General features: G+C 55.5%; 1 protein-coding gene across 3 annotated transcripts in view; it reads right to left on the bottom strand.

Annotated features, from left to right (window-relative positions):
- VAV1 (vav guanine nucleotide exchange factor 1) overlaps positions 1-19,806 on the bottom strand; it is a 64,057-nt gene extending 44,251 nt beyond the window's left edge. For 2 of the 3 annotated variants that reach the window (XM_075902291.1, XM_075902292.1), the window contains exon 1: positions 19,498-19,806. In XM_075902291.1, the coding sequence (XP_075758406.1) occupies positions 19,498-19,773 (276 nt within the window). In that variant the 5' untranslated portion in view covers positions 19,774-19,806. The remainder of the gene's footprint in view (positions 1-19,497) is intronic. The other variant, XM_075902290.1, reaches the window with a different exon arrangement.
- Between the last annotated feature and the right edge of the window lie 333 nt (positions 19,807-20,139).

Genomic DNA, 20,139 nt, shown 5'->3' with positions numbered 1-20,139 from the left:
GCCCTGTCCCGGGAATCCCATCCCTTGTCTCTCTTCTCAGACTCCCTCCACCCAACACACTTTAACCACAGTTGCCCACTTCTTGCCAACTTTCTGTCCCCCTCAGCTAACTGGCTCCATTCTACCTCGAGCGGCAGTCTGGACTGCTGGATAGGATGCTGAACTAGGACTCAGTAAATGTACGGTCTATTCCCAGCTCTTCCACTGGCTTACTAGGCGACATGGGCAAATCGCTTGACCTTGCTGTGCCTCAATTTCCCCTCCCACTATAAACCTTTGGGGGCAGGTGCTGCCGCATGTGTGTACAACACCCTCACCAAGGAGCCATGGTTTGGTCAGCATCTCTAAATGTTACCGTAATAGCCTCATGAGCCTCCGTTTCCCATCTTGGCAGTCACCCTGCAACGTCGGGGTGTCCTGGCATTGCTGTCCCCTTCACAAGTTTGCCAGATGCAGCCCACTTTCCTGTGGCGTTCTGGAATTGGGGGGTATCCCTTTAAATATGGAGCGTGCCCTCCCATGGTGCTCACTGTGCTCTGTATTTTAGATGCTACAGGAAATCAGCCAGGGCAAGCTAGGGTTGGCCAAAGCTAGGCCCTGTGTGAACACAGTGGGTTATTTGGTTACACCCATGTGGTTCCTTCCGAGCCTGTTCTATGTAAAGAGCAGAAAACACAACAGCTGGCCTGGGAGCTTATCCTGCAAGCTGCAGCCGATGTGTGAGCTGAGCTCTGCTGAGAACCTGGCTATCTAGGATTGGGCCAGAAGAAATCTGATGATGTTCAAGAAGGACAAGTGCAGAGTCCCAAGTGATGGAAGCATCCCAAGCATTGTTACAGGCTGGGGACCAAATGGCTAAGTAGCAGTTCTGCAGAAAAGGACCTGGGGATGACAGTAGATCAGAAGCTGGATATGAGTCAACAGGATGGTGCCCTTGTAGCCAAGAAGGCTAATGGCATATTAAGTTGCATTAGGAGGAGCATTGCCAGCAGATCTAGAGAAGTGATTCTTCCCCTTCATTCGGCTCTGGTGAGGCCACATCTGGAGTATTGTGTCCAGTTCTGGGCCCCCCGCTATAGAAAGGATGTGGACGCATTGGAGAGGGTCCAGCGGAGGGCAGCCAAAATGATGAGGGGGCTGGAGCACATGCCCTATGAGGAGAGGCTGAGGGATTTGGGCTTGTTTAGTCTGCAGAAGAGGAGAATGAGGGGGGATTTGGTAGCAGCCTTCAACTTCCAGAAGAGACTTTCCAAAGAGGATGGAGAGAGGCTGTTCTCAGTAGTGACAGATGGCAATTCAAGGAGCAAGGGTCTCACAGTCGGGGAAGTCTAGGTTGGATATTAGAAAAAACGATTACCCTAGGAAGGTGGTGAAACACTGGGATGGGTTTCCTAGGGAGGGGGTGGTAGCTCCATCCCTAGAGGTTTTTAAAGTCTCGGCTTGATAAAGCCTTGGCTGAGTTGATTTAGTTGGGATCGGTCCTGCCTTGGGCAGGGGGATGGACTTGATGACCTCTTGAGGTCTCTTCCAGCCCTGAGATTCTATGATCTATTCTGGGGCCTAAGCAGGCGCCCAGATCTTGGGAAATCTGGCTCCAGCCGGACTAGAATCTCTACACGGGTCACTGGTGGCTGGTCTGTGTTATGCAGAAGATCAAACTGGATGATCGAATGGTCCCTCCTCATCTGAAAAGCTATGGTGATGAATTTCATTCCCAGAACTGGAGGCCTGGCTAGAGAGGTTCCAGACTGCTACAGCCAACTGTGCCTCCAAATTAGGGCTGTCAAGCCATTAAAAAATTGAATGGCGATTAATCACGTGCATTACCCCTTTGAAACGCTGTGGCGGTGTTTCAAAGGGGCAGCACCGCAGGAGCCTGGAATCAGCTGGAGTCCGCAACTGACCCCAGGCTCAGTGCACCTGCCCTGGCATTTCCAAGAGACAGCACCATGGGAGCCCGGGGTCAGCTGGAGTCCCCAGCAGACCCTGGGCTCCATCTTGTGCTGCCCCTTTGAAGCGCCGGGCAGTCCAGCTGATCCCTGGCTCCTAATGCACTGCCCCTTTGAAATGCCAGAGCAGCGCTTCAAAGGGGCAACGCAGCATTAACACCTGCGATTAAGGCATTAAAAAAAATTAACGCGTTAATCCTTCCCTGCGTTAATTGCAGGCGTTAATACACATCAATTGGCAGCCCTCCTTCAAATACCTGCTTCTGCTTTGCATTCCTCCACTGAGGTGGAGGGTCACATGCAGGCTGTTGCAGTACAGGACCTATGACACATGGGTGGACAGATCTTACATTTCAGCCACAACCCTGCTGGCTTTTAAAGGGCTGCCATGAGACCAGGCTTCCAGGATTGTAATAGGTCTCCATCCAGCCTCCCCCAAGCCCAGGCTGGAAGCTGCCAGGGTCAGCTGATCTGCTGGTGGATTGTCATAGCTGCCCCCCGAATGGCCTTTACCTCAAAGACACAAAAACCTCCAGACATGATCCAGGCAAGACAGGTGCATAAAAGAGCCATTTGGCTGTTGCAGGCAAATGGTTCAGGGTCCAGGTTTGCATAACAAATCATGCTGGTGCCTGGCATTGTTTAAGGGTAGAAACAAGTCTTATGTTCAACGCACACAAGGAAACCAGGACAGCTCGGGGACATCGCATTTTGGGATCCTGTGTGGGGAGATAGAGTTCGTTCTCCTGACCCACCCTGGCAGCTGGAACAGGCGGGTCCTTTAATTACCAGTGCAGGTACAGGAGAGGGCTTTTTGAATGCCCTGCTGTCAGCGCTAAGACCCTGCATGGAGATGCAGGGCTGCTTCTGCTGATACACCGTGGTGCCAGGACCATGCTCAGAGAAGCCGAGTTACCTCTGCCAATTCCCCCTGATGCCAAGAGCTTACACAGAAAGACAGAGCTCCTTTTGCTGACTCACCCCAATGCCAGAGGACCCCAATGACTCACTACGGGCTGTTTCATCACTTTCACACCACCCTCACAGCAATTGCTCAGAAATGCAGCAGAATTGCTGCTGACTCACCCCAATGCCAGACTAGGTGGTTCCTAGGCCCTGGAGGAGGGGATGGGTTGCACCCTCAGCAAGTTCACGGGTGATACTAAGCTAGGGGGAGAAGTAGCTACGCTGGAGGGCAAGGATAGGGTCCAGAGTGGCCTAGACAAATTGGAGGGTTGGGCCAAAGGAAATCTGATGAGGTTCAACAAGGCCAAGTGCAGAGTCCGGCCCTTGGGATGGAAGAATCCCAAGCACTGGTACAGGGTGGGAACCAACTGTCTACGTAGCAGTTCTGCAGAAAAGAACCTGGGGATGACAGTGGATGAGAAGCTGGATATAAGTCAGCAATGGACCTTTGTAGCCAAGAAAGCTAACGGCATATTGGGATGCATTAGGAGGAGCATTGCCAGCAGATCTAGAGAAGTGATTATTCCCCTTTATTCGGCTCTGGTGAGGCCACATCTGGAGTATTGCATTCAAATCTGGGCCCCCTAGTACAGAAAGGATGTGGATGCATTGGAGAGAGTCCAGCAGAGGGTAACAAAAATTATTAGGGGGCTGAGGCACATAACCTACGAGGAGAGGCTGAGGGATTTGGAGCTACGTCTACACTACGGGTTTTGCTGGAAGAGGCAATGCAAATGAAGTGCGGATTAGCATTTTCTTGTGCTTCATTTCCATAATCTCTTCCGATCCGTTTTTGTTCAGAAACAAGCAGCGTGGATGTTTCCTTTTTGTGCAAAACCCCCTTTTTGCGCAAGATCCTTATGCCTCCAGAGGTCCTTAGTGGGGCATAAAGATATTATTTAGTCAGCAGAAGAGAAGAGTGAGGGGGGATTTGACAGCAGCCTTCCACTCCCTTAAGGGGGGTTCCAAAGAGGATGGAGAGAGGCTGTTCTCAGGGGTGGCAGATGGCAGAACAAGGAGCGATGGGCTCAAGTTGCAGCGGGGGAGGTCTAGGTTGGATAAGGTTACCAGATGGCTTTCAAAAAAATACCGGACACACATGACCACAGAAGGGAGGTGGGGGGAGGGACTGGCGGGCGGGAAGCAGGGCTGGCCAGGAGGGAGTTGGGGAAAACGGGGCTGGCTGGAGGAGATCAGCGGGGGAGGGAAACCAGTAGTCAGGGAGCAGGGCTGGCTGGGGGAGATTGGGGGAAGGACCCAGCTGGCGGGAAGCAGGGCTGGCTAGGAGGGGGTCAGGAGGAGTGAGGCTGGCTGGGGGTGGGGGCGGGGGAACCATCTGGCAGGGAGCAGGGCTGGCCCTGGTGCATGCAGATCCCGGGATGCCACCCATCCCCTGCACAGTCCCAGTGGGGCGCACAGGCAAGTCAGGCCCTGGGGATCCCATCCCGCCCTAGCCTCCCTCCTGTCTGCTGCGTAGCTGAGTACTGCCTGGCTGGTAGACACACTCACGCAGTACACAACTACGTACTGATACTCACGAGAACAGTACAACTTACTTCATTAGGAAATACCGGACATTTATATGTCTGATATTTTCTCAATTTGTTTCCCGGACAGAAAACGCCAATACCAGACTGTCCATCCGCTTCAAAACCAGACACCTGGCAACCCTAGAGTTGGACATTAGGAAAACCTATTTCCCTAGGAGGCTGCTGAAGCGCTTGGATGGGTTTCCTATGGAGGGGGTGGAATCTCCCTTCCTGGGCTGTGTACAGACTCAGGGGTTTTTTCGGGAAAAGTAGCCTTTTTCCGAAAAAACTTCACCTGCATCTAGACTGCAGCCGCATTCTTTCGAAATTAAATCGAAAGAACGCGGCTTTTCTTTCGACGGCGGTAAACCTCATTTCACGAGGAAGAACGCCTTCTTTCGAAAGTGCTTCTTTCGAAAGAATGCGTTCTTGAATGTAAATAGGGCTTCTTCGAAAGAGAGCATCCAGACTCACTGGGTGCTTTCATTCGAAAAAGCGGCTTGCTCTTTCGAAAGTTCCGCGTGCAGTCTAGACGCTCTCTTTCGAAAGAGGCTCTTTCGAAAGTATCTTTCGAAAGAGCCTCTTTCGAAAGCAGCTTGCAGTCTAGACATAGCCCTAGAGGATTTTATTTCATGGCTTGACAAAGTCCTGGCTGGGATGATTGAGTCGGGGTTGGTCCAGCTTTGAGCAGGGGGCTGGACTCAACGACCTCGCTTCCAGCTCTGGGATTCTATGATTTGAACCTGGGAGTATGAAACAGCAAGTGCATCCCAGAGAGAATGAAGGTTAGGAACAGAGGCAGTGTTATAAAAAAGAAACACTCAAGCTTAAGGGAAAGCTTAGGTTGAAGCCGATGTTTTAGTGTTGTTCAGATGAGGAAAGGGCCCAGCACCGTGGTCCCATGCTGGTCCTGAAGAGGCTAGAGGCCAGAAATACTTTATGTAGCCCCACTATGGACCAAGCAGAGCTGGTCATGTTTAGCTTCTAAAATCCTGGCAGATCTCTCCTTATTACAGAGCCCGGTCTGTCCTTGGTCCACAGAGGATATGAGTATTACAGCAGGAGCCACCAAATGGTGGCTCTCGTATTAACTTGGTGTGAGACAAATGCTGGTTGGGAACTTTTCAGGAGAACATTTTTTTTCATTGACAAAACATGTCTTAGTCAATACTGGAACTTTTCACGGGAAAGGGCTGGTTTTTGCCATCATTTCTGCTGAGAAGACACAGGCGAAACCAAGTTTTCAGCTGAAAAAAGTTCTGAAGTTGCCAAAAGTTTCCGTGCTGACGCAAAAGATTTCTCAAGGAAAAACTCTTGTTTCCTCTTTGAAAACGCAAGCAACTGTAAAAAGTGGCTTTTCAGTAAAATCAGGGGCAAAACCAAAAAGAAATATTTCAAAATGATTGAAGCAAATATTTTAATTGCCCTGATCTGGGGTGGGGGGATTCTTGGCTTATCAGCTTGTGAAGTTTTCTGAGACTGTAACCCAATTTGGGGGAGGAAACTTTTGCCGGGAGCCTCGTCCTAGCCCTCTGGGGCCTGACAGAGGCTGAGGGCTGAAAGGGGAAGAGCCATGATAGCTTGGGGAAGGATGCGCCTCCCAGCGCTGGGGAGTAGAGGTGGGGGGAAGGGAGTATGTTTGGCCTAGCCTGGTGTAAAGAATGATTTTAAACACCCTGGAATTTTGGGGGTGCTTACATTTGGGGGGGATCTGCAGTTTGAAGGGGTGGGACACTTGGGGCCCAGAAGGGAGCCCTGGCTCCTGCCCGTCTCCCACAGGGATCCCAGTCTGCAGCCCCCAAACTCCAGCGACCGGGGGCTGGGAGGGTGGGGTGGAATGGGGGGAGCAGAGACACTTCTGCTCTTTAAAATCACTTGTGTTCTCTCCTCCACCCCTGGATCGCTCCCTTCCTCTTCCTCAGCTCGAACCCTCCCCTCCCCCTACTTCCTTCTCCCCCTGCCTGCCTCCTCCCCTCGAAACTTCCTCCTCCCCCCCCCTTTTCTCCCCCCATTTTACTGTAACTGGAAGCTTCACACAGCCCCGTCATCATCATCAGCGAACTCACGCACAGCCCGGAGGCACTGGGCCAGCAAAGCCTGCTGAGGCCACAAGCTGAGCACACCAGCCGCAAACATGCCCCCGAGTCCTTGGTTTCGCTTTCGTCCTCTTGCAAAATTTCAAGGACACCGACTTCAACAGAAAAAGAGAGATCAGGGGAGGAGGGCCCCTTCCGACCTGGAACCCCGGAGCAGAATGCGCCCAGCTCTGGGGGAAACAGCTGGGGCCCTGGTTCTAGGACTGGCTGAAGAATATGGACTTGAACTCAGTAACTGGGTCCGACTCAACTCCTCCGCTAACTCCGGGGCCCAGGAAACCAGCTCTGCTGCTTGAGGAGCAGCCCAGGGCGGGGGTAATTAAGGGGCTTTAAGCACCCCCTTGTGTTTCCAGGATGCGGGGGCTGTGCAGAGCCCTGCCTGCCTCCTGGCACCAGTGAGAGCAACCTCAAGGCTACTCTAACTCATCCTCTGTCCCTTATGAGCCCTGGAGGGCAAGAGACTTACCACAGAGCAGTGCACTCCAGCCATACGAGGTCTGCAGGGGGCAGAGAATACCCACAGCTCAGTGCACCTCAGCCGAACTCCTATCCTGACCCTGGGGAGTAGAACAGGCTCAGCGCAGGACGCTGTCTCACCTTCTCCCTACACCAGGCGCTGGGCGGCCCCCTGCACTAAGGCATTCTCAAAGGGCAGAAGCAAGAATCGAGACCTCCAGGTCAAACTCGCCTATAGTTTGACTCCACCAAACTTGACAGAGGAGCCAAGGGAGTTTCAAGGGGAGAAGGAGAGAACTGTGCGGAGCGTGTCCTAGACAGAAAGGATAATCCAGGGGTAAAGGATTTGGGAGACCCAGAGTCAATTCCTAGCTCTGCCGCCTCCCCAGGTGATCGCGGGCAGGTCACATGATCCCTCCGTGCCTCAGTTTCCCCAGCCGTCTGGGAAGGGTAGGAGCACTGCCCCTTCTCCTGGCACATTGGTATAAGTACATTGGAGACTGTGGGGTGCTCAGATCCGACAGGGATGGGGGGCAGCTAAGTGTCCTGTAGAGGTGTCACCTGGGACCCCTCTTCTAGACCAGGAGTCCAGCGTGCTGGGCACTGGATAGTCACAGAACCGAGAGACAGTCCCTGCCCCCGAATACCTCACCATCTGCAGCTCAGGCCTAAAGGACTCAAACCCTCGAAGGCCAGGAAAGACCACCCCTCTCTGATCTGCAGATCTCGTGGGTTTTAAGCCAGTCTCGTGATATGGCTGGTGGGGCTGAGCTGGGTTGTTTGGAAGAGGTGGAGCTGGCGACGTGGCGTGGGACGTGGCGTGGGACGTGGCAAGGTCCCTGCCAGACCGGCAACGCTGCTCAGGCCTGGCAATGCAATACTGGGGTGGCGACATGGTGTGGGACGTGGCGTGGGGCATGGCGAGGTCCCTGCCAGGCCGGCAATGCTGCACAGGCCTGGCAGTGCCATTCTTGAGCTGGCAACGTGGTGTGGGACGTGGCAGGGTCCCTGCCAGGCCGGCAGCACTGCACAGGCCTGGCAAAGCCATGCTGGGCCTGGTGACGTGGCGTGGAACGTGGCAAGGTCCCTGCCAGGCTGGCAGCGCTGCACAGGCCTGGCAAGGCCATGCTGGGGCAGTGACGTGGCATGGGACGGGGCAGACACAGACAGTCTGCATGAACATGGGTGAGGCTGCACACAGGCTGGCAGGTGCCTGGTTGGGCAGGGCAGGATCCCCCGAGGGGCCACGTTCCCTTCCGCCAGCCGCATCTCTCTGCAACTGGGGAGGGCTGGGCCGGAAACAGGAAGCCCTGCGGCGCCATCAGAATGGCTCCTTCCTCCCCCGACCCCCGCTGGGGAAATTGGCTTCCACAGAGAGCAACTAATGAGTGCAAGGGGCGGGCACTTTCCTCCGTCTGCCTCTGCACCACAGGGCCTGGGGATGTCCTGTATCACACCTACCCAATGGGTGCTGCGCTGCCTGGGCCACATGCCCGGCAGCCAGTGAAACCAGACAGTCGTCAGTGTCCGTAATGTTATGGTGTGACGTAGTGGGGGTACCTTGCTGGTTGCTATGCTGGGCAGTGGGCTGTGGGTGACCTCCGCTGGCTGCTGGCTGCAGCATGGCCCAGCAGGGCAGGGGATGAGTCATTATGCAAGGGGGCTTCGAACCTGTCCGACCAGTTATCTCCCAGGGAGTGGAACAATGGGAAGAAGGCGGAGTGGAGCCCTGGCTGGGAGGCAGGGCTGGAAGAGAGTGGTAGTTTCGGTCTGGGAAACAGGGGAGAAGGAGCTAGGGAGGGGGGCTGGGATTGTAGGGCCCAGCCACCCCCCATCTCAAGGGGGGGGGGGCACTGAGGCCTTCTATCCTCAGTTCCTGTAACCAGATGACATCTGTGCTGTGCTGTATCCTGGAGAAGCAATAAACTCCCTCTGTTCTACTGGCTGGCGGAGTTTGTTTGTGCCATTATTGGAGTGCAAGAGGCGGGGGACCCCAATGCACATACGGGTGCCGGTTACGCTGGCTTAGACCCCACCCTTCACGCTTGAGTCTCAGTTACCCCATTCCCCTGCCGTGGGCAGGAACTGGGGGAGTGCTATAAATCACCTTTCTGCTCCCCATCTTGTGGGCTCTGCCCAGCTTCAGGTAGGGATATTGAATTTAGATTAATTGGCCAATCGAATCGCCGGTGCAATTTGCATCGACAATTCGATTAGTTCATAAGGGCACCTCCACCTTTGAAGTGTAGCTACAGTCCCCCGCTGGCGCCGTGCGCCCCGCGGCGTTTCAAAGCGGCAGCGCCGCATGGAGGCCAGGGTCCCCAGCTGACCCTGAGCTCCACGCAGTGCTGTCGCTTTGAAGCACCCCTGCCTCTCCCGCCCCTTGCTGCCTCTTTCTGACAGACGCAACAAGGGGGAGGGGGAGCGGCTAGCTGACTAGTCATTCACACCCCTAGCTTCAGGACCAAGTTAGAGCAGCCACAAGGTGGGAACTCAGCGTGCCCCTTACACCAGACCAACTACCTGGGGAGCCCCCCCATGGATGTGGGGGGATGCTCAGGGGACTGCATGCTAATGGAGCAGCCTAAAGCCCTTAGCATCACCAAGAAGCAAGCCCATGGGGCCAGCAGGCTAAGAGCTGCCCTGGTGTAAGATGCTAATGCAGCAGGGCCAATCTGAACCGTGGGGTAAGTCGCACCAGCGCCTCGGTGCCGCCTCCCTGGCTCTCCACGCGTCAGGGGCTGGTGCACATGGTCCTGTTCCTCGCGAGCTCTGACCGTCGCCGGGCTGCAGAGCCCCCGCCCTTGTCTCTGCGGCTCCCAGGCCACCCCCGGCTGCTGTGGAGACAGGCTTCTCTGTGGCTTGGGGCCGTGCACTAGCTGGAAACCACCTGCTCTGCCAGTAGCTGCTCTTTCAAAGACCCCGGCACACTGAGGTCTCCACCCCCGCAGGGCTCGGAGCAGGCTCCGGGGAGGGAATCAAAGTGCGAGGCGAGTTCCCAGCTGAGGGGCCGGTCTTCACTGCAGAGTTAGGCTTTGCAGCACGGCTCCCAGGCCCGCTTCTGTCCACATGCGACCCCCCTGGCCGGGCAGGCTAGAGTCCGGGGCCGCTTTGCAGTGTGGTTGCAGGTTCAGCCCATTCTAATCCTCCAACGCCTTCCCACCATTCCCCTCACATGCCGGGAAGGGCAGAGAAGTTCTCCCACGAGCCACCAGATGAGTGGAATCTAGGGGTCAGAGTGGATCACAAGCTAAACATGAGTCCACAGTTTGTCACTGCTGCACAAAAAGCCAACCTGATTCTGGGCTGCATGAACAGGAGCGTTGTGAGCAAGACACAAGAAGTCATTCTTCCGCTCTACTCTGTGCTTACATCTCAGTTGGAGTATTGTGTCCAGTTCTGGGCCCCACATTTCAAGAAGGATGTGGAGAAACTGGAGAGGGTCCAGAGAAGAGCAACACAAATGATGATAGGTCTGGACCAGTGTTTCTCAAGCAGTGGTACGAGTACCCTCAGGGGTACTCAAGAGACGTCTGGGGGGTACGTCAACACGATTGAAATTTGGAGAAAACTGAATTTTTGTTTTAAGTTTTACAGCGTTTTATTATTTGTGTACGTTTTACACCCAAACATTTCATCGCCCGCCTGCCTACAATTAAGTTGTTTAAACAAATGTGTTGCAATGGTAGAAAAAAATGTTACGTGTCTGAAAACTGTAGGTCCTGGGGGTACTTATAATTTTTTTTAAAAGGGGTACTTGGTAAAAAACGGTTGAGAAACACTGCTCTAGAGGCCATGAGTGATGAGGGAAGACTTTAAGAATTGGGTTTCTTTAGTATGGAAAAGAGAAGACTCAGAGGGGACAAGATAGCAGTTTTCAAGTACCTAAAAGGGTGTTACAAGGAGGAAGGAGAAAAATCATTCTCCTTAACCTCCGAGGATAGGACAAGAAGCAATGGGCTTAAGCTGCAGCCCATTGGACATTAGGAAAATCTTCTCAACTGTCTGGAATAAATAAACACTGGATTAAAGTGCCTAGGAAGGGCGTAAAATCTCCATCTCTGGAGATAGTTAAGAGCAGGTTGGACAGACACCTGTCAGGGATGATCTAGACAGCGCTTGGTCCTGCCGGGAGGGCAGGGGACTGGATGACCTCTCAAGATCCCTTCCCGTTCTAGAGTTCTATGATTCGATGAGTCCTCAGCATCCCCCGTTCCAGCAGCATTTGGACAAACGCAGCAGCAGCAGCAAGGAGGGGACCGGTAGTGGGGAGGGGATGCTCCCACAGAGTCAGGCGCCCATTAGCTGGGCTGTCTTTGCAGTGAAACCCTATCCTTAGTGGTTGGCGAGAAAAGGAGGAGTCGACGTGAGACGGGCCTTCATGTGGCTTGCTGGCGAAGGGGGGGGGGACAACCTGGAGCACTGTACTAATCTACTCTCTTCTATGGGGGGGTTCTTCTCTTGCGCCCCTCACCGTGGCGTCTGGGCACCTCCCAGTCGCTCATTAAGGGAAGTGACTTTCTTGTGCCCCACACGGTTTGTTCTCTCTCGCCCCAGGAGGAGAGCTCTGTGCGTGCCATGCGGCGCTGTGTTTCGATAAGATCTGCTCAGATGCCAGCACTGTGTTTGTACCGGAGAAAGCCGGCTGGAGAAGCGCATCTGGTGCTCAGAAAGGGAGGAGGGGGCCGGGGCAGCTTGGGAACGGTCCCTGGTTCTTGTGGCAGGGAGTTCCACTGGCTTGGAACTGGCCTCCACGGAGTCTCTCTGCCTCCTGCCCAGACCGGCTTTCCCCTGACGGTGGATGCTTCCTTGGGGCCTAAGCGGCAGAAATGTTCATCACAAGCCCCGTTGCGGAGCTTTAGGCTGGGCCTAGGCCAGCTACAGCCTGGAAGAGACTCCTGGGGGGGACCTCAGACAGAAGGGGCGGGGCCAGCCTCCCCCAGCCTTCAGCGCCGCCTGGACCACGCCACGTGGGGCTCCCAGGGCAGGTTAAAGGGCCCGAGGCTCGAGCCACTGCTGCTGCCATGGTAACAGCAATGGTAGCCCGGAGCCCTGGGCCAAATACACACAGATGTTGACTGGGACCAAAGGCAGAATGGATTGTGAGGGACTTGGCCAGGGAGGGGTCCGGTGGACGAGGGGCAGTTCCCCACCCGGTGCATCCCTCCAGGATGACTTGCAAATATTCCAGTCCATTCCCTGGACCCGTGTCACGGCACAACGAGCCCAGAGCTGTGGCCCCTGCACCATGGGATGGGATGCTGGGGTAGATGGGCCTTTGGTCAGCTCCAGGAGTGAAAATAACTGGAACACAGCCTGAGGCAGCCGGGACTCTGGGCAATACTGTGCCAAGCGCTGCCCAGAGATCAGGACCCCGTCATGCTGGGCCCTGCACGGACCCCGGCCGAGATCAGGGCCCCGTCATGCTGGGCCCTGCACAGACCCCGGCCGAGATCTGGGCCCCGCCGTGTTGGGCCCTGCACGGACCCCGGCCGAGATCAGGGCCCCGTCATGCTGGGCCCTGCACAGACCCCGGCTGAGATCTGGGCCCCGCCGTGTTGGGCCCTGCACGGACCCCGGCCGAGATCAGGGCCCTGTCGTGCTGGGTCTGATGTTTTTCACCCTGCCCTATTTCGGTGCCAAAGTCCCACTGACTTTCAGACATGTAAGGCTCTCGGGGCCCCAACTCCCATCTGAAAATGGGCCTGCAGGCGCCTAAGTCATTACATTACATAAATTAATAGAGATGACCTATCTCCTAGAACTGGAAGGGACCCTTAAAAGGTCATTGAGTCCACTCCCCTGCCTTCATAGCAGGACTAAGTACCATCCCTGACAAATTTTTGCCCCAAATGATCTCTGCAAAGATTGAACTCACCACCCTGGGTTTAGCAGGCCCATGCCCAAACCACTGAGCTATCCCTTCCCCCATTGAGTACTCCGTGATGATTGGCAGTGAAGTCACTTGGGAACAGGGCTGGCCCACAACATTTTGGCACCTGAGGTGGGGCGCTCAAATGACACCTCCGTGCCCCCTCGCTTGGGCCAAAACTTTGAAAGGTCTCAATTCTGCCTCTTCCTGTTCTACTCCTCTCATGGTTCTGCTCTGTTACCTACATATGCACCAGCAGCAGTCACAATTTTCTACCCTCTGGGTCCTAGTGACGCCCCCCCACCCCCCGTCTGGCATCTGAGGCGGCTGCCTCAGTTCGCCTCAGAGCCCTCCTGTAAGCGGAACTGAGGAAGGAACTCGAGCGCGAGGCCAACAGAATGAAAGGTTTCAACGAAACAAACAGCTTTGCTTGCTTGGTATCATCACGCACACGTGCAGGGAGGCTGGTTCGTTTCCTGCCTCCTGGGGAAGCTCTGATTGGTTCCCCTCACACCCCGGTCTTCCCCTGCAGGCCAGAGACTCAGCCAAGCCTGCGTTCACTCACCAGCAGAGCGGCCTAGAGGTTGGAGCCAAACACTCTTGCAGACTGCACTGAAGCATAGGTCCACCTCTACTATACACAGAACCTCGTCCATCCTGCGAGACCGCAGCGCGCTTTACAAGCTAGAGAAGGACCGATTTGCGGTCCTTAAAATGCAGCTGCCTCTGAGGTGGGACGGGGCAGCAGATCAATGGCACGCAGCAAGGGATCACTCACACAGCACAAGAATGCAGCCACCTCTGGGGTGGGATTCTACCACTGCGTAACAGCCGCAAGATGCAGCAGCCTCAGCCAGAACGCCAAGGAGAATGACGATTGCAAGGGGGGCGATTTAGAGATGCCGCATGGCCCAACCAAGATTAGAAATTGGGTAGCGCACCAAGGTTTGCACCCTGGCGCAAATCGCCTCTTTAGTGACCGTGATCCCCCAGCAATGGGCGCCTCTGAAATCCAGAAGTGGCAAGCAGCTTGTAACAGGACTAAGAGAACCACAGGGCTGGTCTGTGTCCAGCAGCCTCCATAGACAATCTCCTTTAGAGTTATCACAGCTCAGTCCTGGTTTGTTCTGACCCCCAGGGACTGTCTGAATGGTCCCCAAAAGCATAGCACCCCTGTGATAGTACACCCGGTCCATCTTGGAGTCAGAGGCAACATCACTCTGGGTTTCCCATCTGGACAGACAAGGCCTGACCATGCTTAGCACACAGACATCACAGTATCACTCGACAGTGAGTACACATTACAGCTCTGCTCAGAGCCCTCATCCCCAGAGAAGAAGAGCTTGCTCCAGCCCCTGAGCACAGGGCTCCCTGACCCACCGCTGAAATGCAGCCACCTCTGGAGTGGAACGCAGCAGCCACTAACACGGGCAGAGCCACAGTGTACAACAGGCAAGGACAGGAAGAGAGGGAGAATTAAAGTGGCAAGCGGGGGCTGGGGAGAAGGGGATTGAGAGAGCCAGCGAGGGATGCCTGGCTCTGCAGCTCATGCCCGTTGTGTTAGGTCTGTGTTGTCCAGTCCAATCACGTGTGTGACAATGAAGATAATGCACTCGCCAGTTCCGTTAAGGCACCTCTCCTTGGGAGAGCCTGGGGCATCCTGGCTCCATTGTTCAGGCTGTGGTTAGCCTAGGAACAGTCCCCTCCCATGGCAACCTCCCTTGGAATTTGACTATCTAAACAGCAGCTGTTCATAGCGTGTTCCCCGGATCAATGGGGATGTTGTTTTCGCACATTGTGACGTGTTTCGAGATGGATGGGGGAGAGCTCCTAGGGGCAGTGATGGATAGAGCACTAGCCTGGGACTCAACAGCCCTGCAGCTGGAGGACCCCAGGCAGCTCTGTGCCTCAGTTTCTCCACCTGTAAAATAGCAATATTGCTGCTTAGCTGATTTGGGTACGTCTATGGAATGAGGAGTAACGGTAGCTCGAATTAGGATCTTTAATTCAAACTACCTACTCTGTGTAGCCGCGGGCACGGAGTTCGGACTAAGGGGGATTTAGAAATGGCAGCGCCCAGGAACATGCAAATGAAGCCTGGAATATTTAAATCCCGGGCTTCATTTGCAACTCCGCTTGCCCTCATTACCCTACCTAACTCGAACTAACAAGCTAGCGTAGACGTACCCTGAGAGACCATCATTCCCTTGAGCCCAGTGTCAGCATCCTCATGGACTTTAAAGCCAGATGGGACCATTAGATCACGTAGTCTGACCTCTAGTAGCATAGACCAGGAGAAACGGAGGCCCCTGTGATGCAGAGAAGGTGAGACATACCTAGACGGTCCACCAGCAAGGCGCAAAATGGCCAACATCTGTGCCAATAAGAGCGTTACGGGGAAGAAGCAGCGGGCTCCTCCCCAGGGAAAGGAAACTGAGGCATGGGGAGCAGTGACTTAAGCACAATTCCCAGGCAGGTGTCCTGTCCAGTAGAGCCAGGGAAGGGGTGGTTCTCGCTGACCCTGGTCGGAGGTCACCCCTGAAACCTGGCGATGGCATGAGCAGGCTGCGCTTTCCCAAGGCACTTTGGCATCCCTAGCTGCCAGATCTGCAAATGGGGAACTGGAGGGCCAGGCGGGGGAAGCAGTTTCACAAAAGGAAGCAGAGACGGAGTCCAAAATGGAACACAGAAGTTCCAGGCTTCCCATCCCTTGTGCTGCTAACCCGCACTTCCCTCCCCGAGCTGGGAACAGAGCCCAGGAGATCCCTCTGCACACCGGTTCCCCCCACTAGACCTTACTTCCCTCAAAGGAGCCAGGTGTTCTGATGCCAGGCCTCACATAGACCTCATTCCCTCCCAGGAAGGGGAAGAGAACCCAGGAACCTTGAGTCCCAATACCACATAGAACCCAGTTGGCAAACATGACCCCACCCTACTCACACCAGGTCTGGCCCCTGCTGGGACTAGTTTCTGGCAGCTTCTCGCACTCAGCGCACACCACTTGAGCACTCCCAATGCATCTAAACGGAGATTCCCCTACTCCTCTGCACCCCACAAGGCCTTACTTGCCAGGCAAGGTTCCCCATATGCATCTCGCCATCAACATGGGGCACAGTGGAGGAAAAGCTCAGTTAACAGCACTGAGGACTCCCCCAACACAAACGCCCCCATTTCCTTGAGGTCTGGAGCAAGAGCCTTGACAGGCCGGATTTACACAGTGGGAAGTCCGATTCTAGCCGCCCTGTGTCCACAAGGCTCCTAGGAATTAGTGGCCGAGAGCGTGTTGCTTCTCGTCTCCCCGCCCAATTGCACGGGAATGACCGGGACACCGAAGGACTCATTTCCAGACAGTCACTGCCGTACCAGCGACAGAAATGGGGCCCGTTCTGCGCTGCCGACACCAAGCAGTGCCCCTCTCCACCCCCAGCGCCTGAGCATGTGTCGGGGTGGAAACCGAGCCTGTCCCTAGAGCCTAGGTCAGCATTAATGGAGGCTTAATTCACCTCTTGGCCTTGCCTTTTGGATCTCATCCACTGGGGCCTGGCTACTTAAAAGTAACACCGGTTTAACTGCGTCACACGGGGTTCCCTGTAAGCTGTGGCTTGTGCGGCTGCTCAGGGAACATTCACATGCCGCCCAGCTGATTAGCAGAGGACCCACAGCTAGGTTATGTGTTTCTACAGGTGGTGCACATCAATGGTCCCTTTATGTGCAGGATCAATGTTGTTACGTGCGCCAAGGCATGTGCAGATGTGCACCACCAATAGAAACACATGCTGCTGGCTGTGATCAGCTGTGGGTGCTCTGCCAATGAGCTGGGCAGCACCTGAATCTCTCTGGGGCGGCCGCACAAGCGCCCAGCTTACAGGGAACATTGGTCCCATCCGCACATGCCTGGGGGCACCTAAAGATTATTCGGCACATGGATGAAAAAGTTTAGAGCCATGGTGTCACCACTATAGTGAAGGAACCACACTCCACTGGCCAAATAGCTGCCTGTGGCTAGTGGCTTGTGTGTCGGACACCCCGGGATTAGAAGGAACATTGGGGATAAGTCTACACTGCAGAGGTTTTTTTCAGAAAAATAGAAACCTACCCCACCACCTTGCCATCAAGGGTGCCCCTTATCTCTCCTGCCCTAGGGCCACCTGGCTTTTTGCTGACCTGACCCAACCCAGGACTTGAACCCACAACCTTGATGTCTGCAGGTAAGTGCTGTAGCCTAGGCCACTTGGGAACTTGCCTTACTACCTGATTGTCATGGCACCTTCACTTACGTCCACACTGCAATCACGTTCTTTCGGGAAAAAAATGGAAAGAACAGAGGGGTTTTTCCAACACTGGAAATCTCTTTCTATGAGGAAGAAGCCTTTTTTCGAAAGAGCTCTTTTGGAAAAAGGTGTGTGTGGACAGGGAAGAGGGAGTTCTTTCGCAAGAAGAGCAAAGAGGAAAAAGCACAGGTGCCCTGGTGGCCGCTCTGTCCATAGTAATCTCAGCTGAAATGCCAGAGAGCATCCATTCAGTGTGGACACTCTTGAAAAAGCACATCACTTTTTCAATGCGCTTTTGCAGCGTGGACGTGCTCTTTCGGAAGACGTTTTTTCGGAAGATCTCTTCCGGAAAAAGCTTCTTCCAAAAGAAGCTGCAGTCTAGTTGTTGGGGGAGGGGTTACTGTGGGGGAGGGGTTACTGCCCTGGCTATGCCGGTGTACACGCTAGTTTACGGGGAGTAGAGGGCCGGGGAGCTGACGTGAGCTGTACCAGCAAACCTGTCCTGCAGCTGGCTTTGCAGCGGCCTAGAAATGCTCCTGCTCATAGCGCTGAGGCTGTTTCAGGGATCTGGTCTAAGCGATCTGGACGGACGCACTCCTTGGCCATGAGCTGTGTCTGCCCTAGGAGGGAGTGTGAATCTAGCATGGACCAGGCCTTATTGGTGCATGTTTGTCCACACTAGGAGGACGTGCAGGGGCGACCCTAAACTAGCTGCCAGTAACTGGCGCCCTAGGCGAACCAGGCAATTGGCGCCCCCACCTCCAAATCCCTCAATGATATTACGCCACCATTTGGCGCCCCATTTAGCTTGGCGCCTTAGGTGACTGCCTAGTTCGCCGATATGGACGGGCCGCTCCTGAGGACGTGGCTATGTTGGGAGACTGGTAAATACTGGCCTGGCTTGCAGGTCCAGCTGCATGGCGTCTTTCACAGCCGGACAACTGCTGCAGGCTGTGTTGTTGTGGAAGCTGGTCCAATATTACCTCACCCACCTGGTCTCTCTAATAGCAGGACCACGAGAGAGGGGGAAGGGAACCCAAGAATCTTGACTTCCAGCCTCCTCTGCTCTAACTACTAGATCCCACTCCCCTCCCAGACCTGGGAAGAGACCCCAGGACTCCTGATGCTCATTCTCCCCTGCTCTAAGCCACTGGGCCTCCCACCGCTCCCCATCCTGGGAATAGCACCCCGGAGTCGGGGGCTCCCCGGTCCTGTCATAAACTCCCCTCCCCCCACAAGCACGTGCTCAAGGGAACCGTGGCTAACGCAGCTCCACAGCTGAAAGTTACTCTGAGAAAAGGTCTTGTGAAAACACAGGCCTGAGCGCCCTGCCTCCAGGCCCCCCAAACTCAGGGCTTAGCCCTTGCCCCAGATCAGGGCCCACGGAGCTGAGCTCCCGTGGCTTGGCATCCCTCCCTCCGACCCCTCCTCTGGCTGCAGGTGCTCTACAGAGCAGGGACCCACTAGGGCCTCCCTGCCAGGGGCTACGTGGCTGGGACTCGGGGTCTCTGAACCTCCCGCTCAGCAGCTCCCCCTCCCATCCTTCACACTCCTGTCTGCCCAACGCCCATGGGAGCTGTGTACACCAAGGCCCATATCAGACCCAGACTCCCCCCCAACCCCTAGCCCTGCTATTAACCCCTTAGCTGCTGAAGGGTCCATTGCCAGTGCTCACAAGTCCCGCCACCCCCTCCCCACATCCCATTTCCTCCCCACCCCACAGGCAAAAGCACCTGCAAGCACCCTTCTCCCCCACCACCCACCTTCCTGTTAACCCCGGAGCTGCTGGTGAAGAAGCGTGTAAGACTCCCCAGTTCAGTGTTAACCTCTTAGCTGTCAGCTGGGGCCCATAACCACCCAGCACTTCTGCTGATCACCATTTCCCTGCCGGCTGCCCCATCAACACCCAACCCCCACTATTAACCCCTTGCTTGCCGGCTGAGCCCTTGGCCCAGTCTCTCTCTCTCTCTCTCTCTCTCTCTCTCTCTCTCTCTCACACACACACACACACACACACACACACACACACACACACACACACACACACTTAACCCCTTAGCTGCCAGCTGGAATCCATGATCTCACTCACCTCCTGAATGTTAACCCTTTAATTGCCAACTGGGTCTCAATACACATGCACAGAGAGCAAGGGGCTATTAACCCCTCAGCTGCCAACAAGCCCTCCCAGCAGTTAACCCCAGCTTTATGCTATGAACTCCCCCTCCCCGTGGGCGGTAACCTGCCAGCTGGATCCCATAAGCCTCCCGCTGGGCTCCCAGATTAACCCCTTAGCTGCCAGATGGCTGGCGGATGCCTGGCCCCATTCCTCTACCCCCCTCCCCAGGTCTCCCTGCCCACCTGGGACATCTGGGGCCGCAGGTTGATCTCTCGCAGGTTGACGGCGTGGGGCATGAGGTTGTTGAGCAGCTGGCAGAGCAGGACACCGTCCCGCAGGGCCTGGGCCAGGTCGCACACCTGGGCGCTGGGCCAGGTCACCCGGTGGTTGGGGGGCAGCACCCGGCACTGGATCAGCCAGTGGGCGCATTGCTTCCACAGCTCCATCACCCTGACAGAGCCTCCTCGGAGGCTGGCTGCTGCTGCTGCCTCCTCCTCGTGTCTGCGAACCCGAGGCATGAGCGCGACTGCTTCCTCTTTTGCAACTGAAACCAAACCGCAGAGTGAGGGAGCCTGGGGTGGGGGTTGGGGTGGAGCAGGCCTGGGAGCTTCCCCCTCCCTCTGGCCAGGGAGGAGCCGCAGGGGAAGGGTGGCCCTCCCGGGGCCTCAGGGGGAGCTGCACCCCGGAGCAGGAGGCGTGCCGGCACAAGAGACAGGCCCCTTTTAAAAGCACCTGCTGGGACCGGGCTGTGCGCTCTCACATGCCCACCCTATGGCAGCCCGGCCCGTCGCATCCCTGTTTCACAGAGGGGGAAACAGAGGCACTCAACAAAGATGTGATTTGAGAAGTGGGGAGGGCATAAGAGAAGCGAGTCCCTGGGGGGG

The sequence above is a fragment of the Pelodiscus sinensis genome, chromosome 19, assembly GCF_049634645.1.
Source record: "Pelodiscus sinensis isolate JC-2024 chromosome 19, ASM4963464v1, whole genome shotgun sequence".
NCBI lineage: Eukaryota > Metazoa > Chordata > Testudines > Trionychidae > Pelodiscus > Pelodiscus sinensis.
This window is presented reverse-complemented; position numbering and strand designations above follow the sequence as displayed.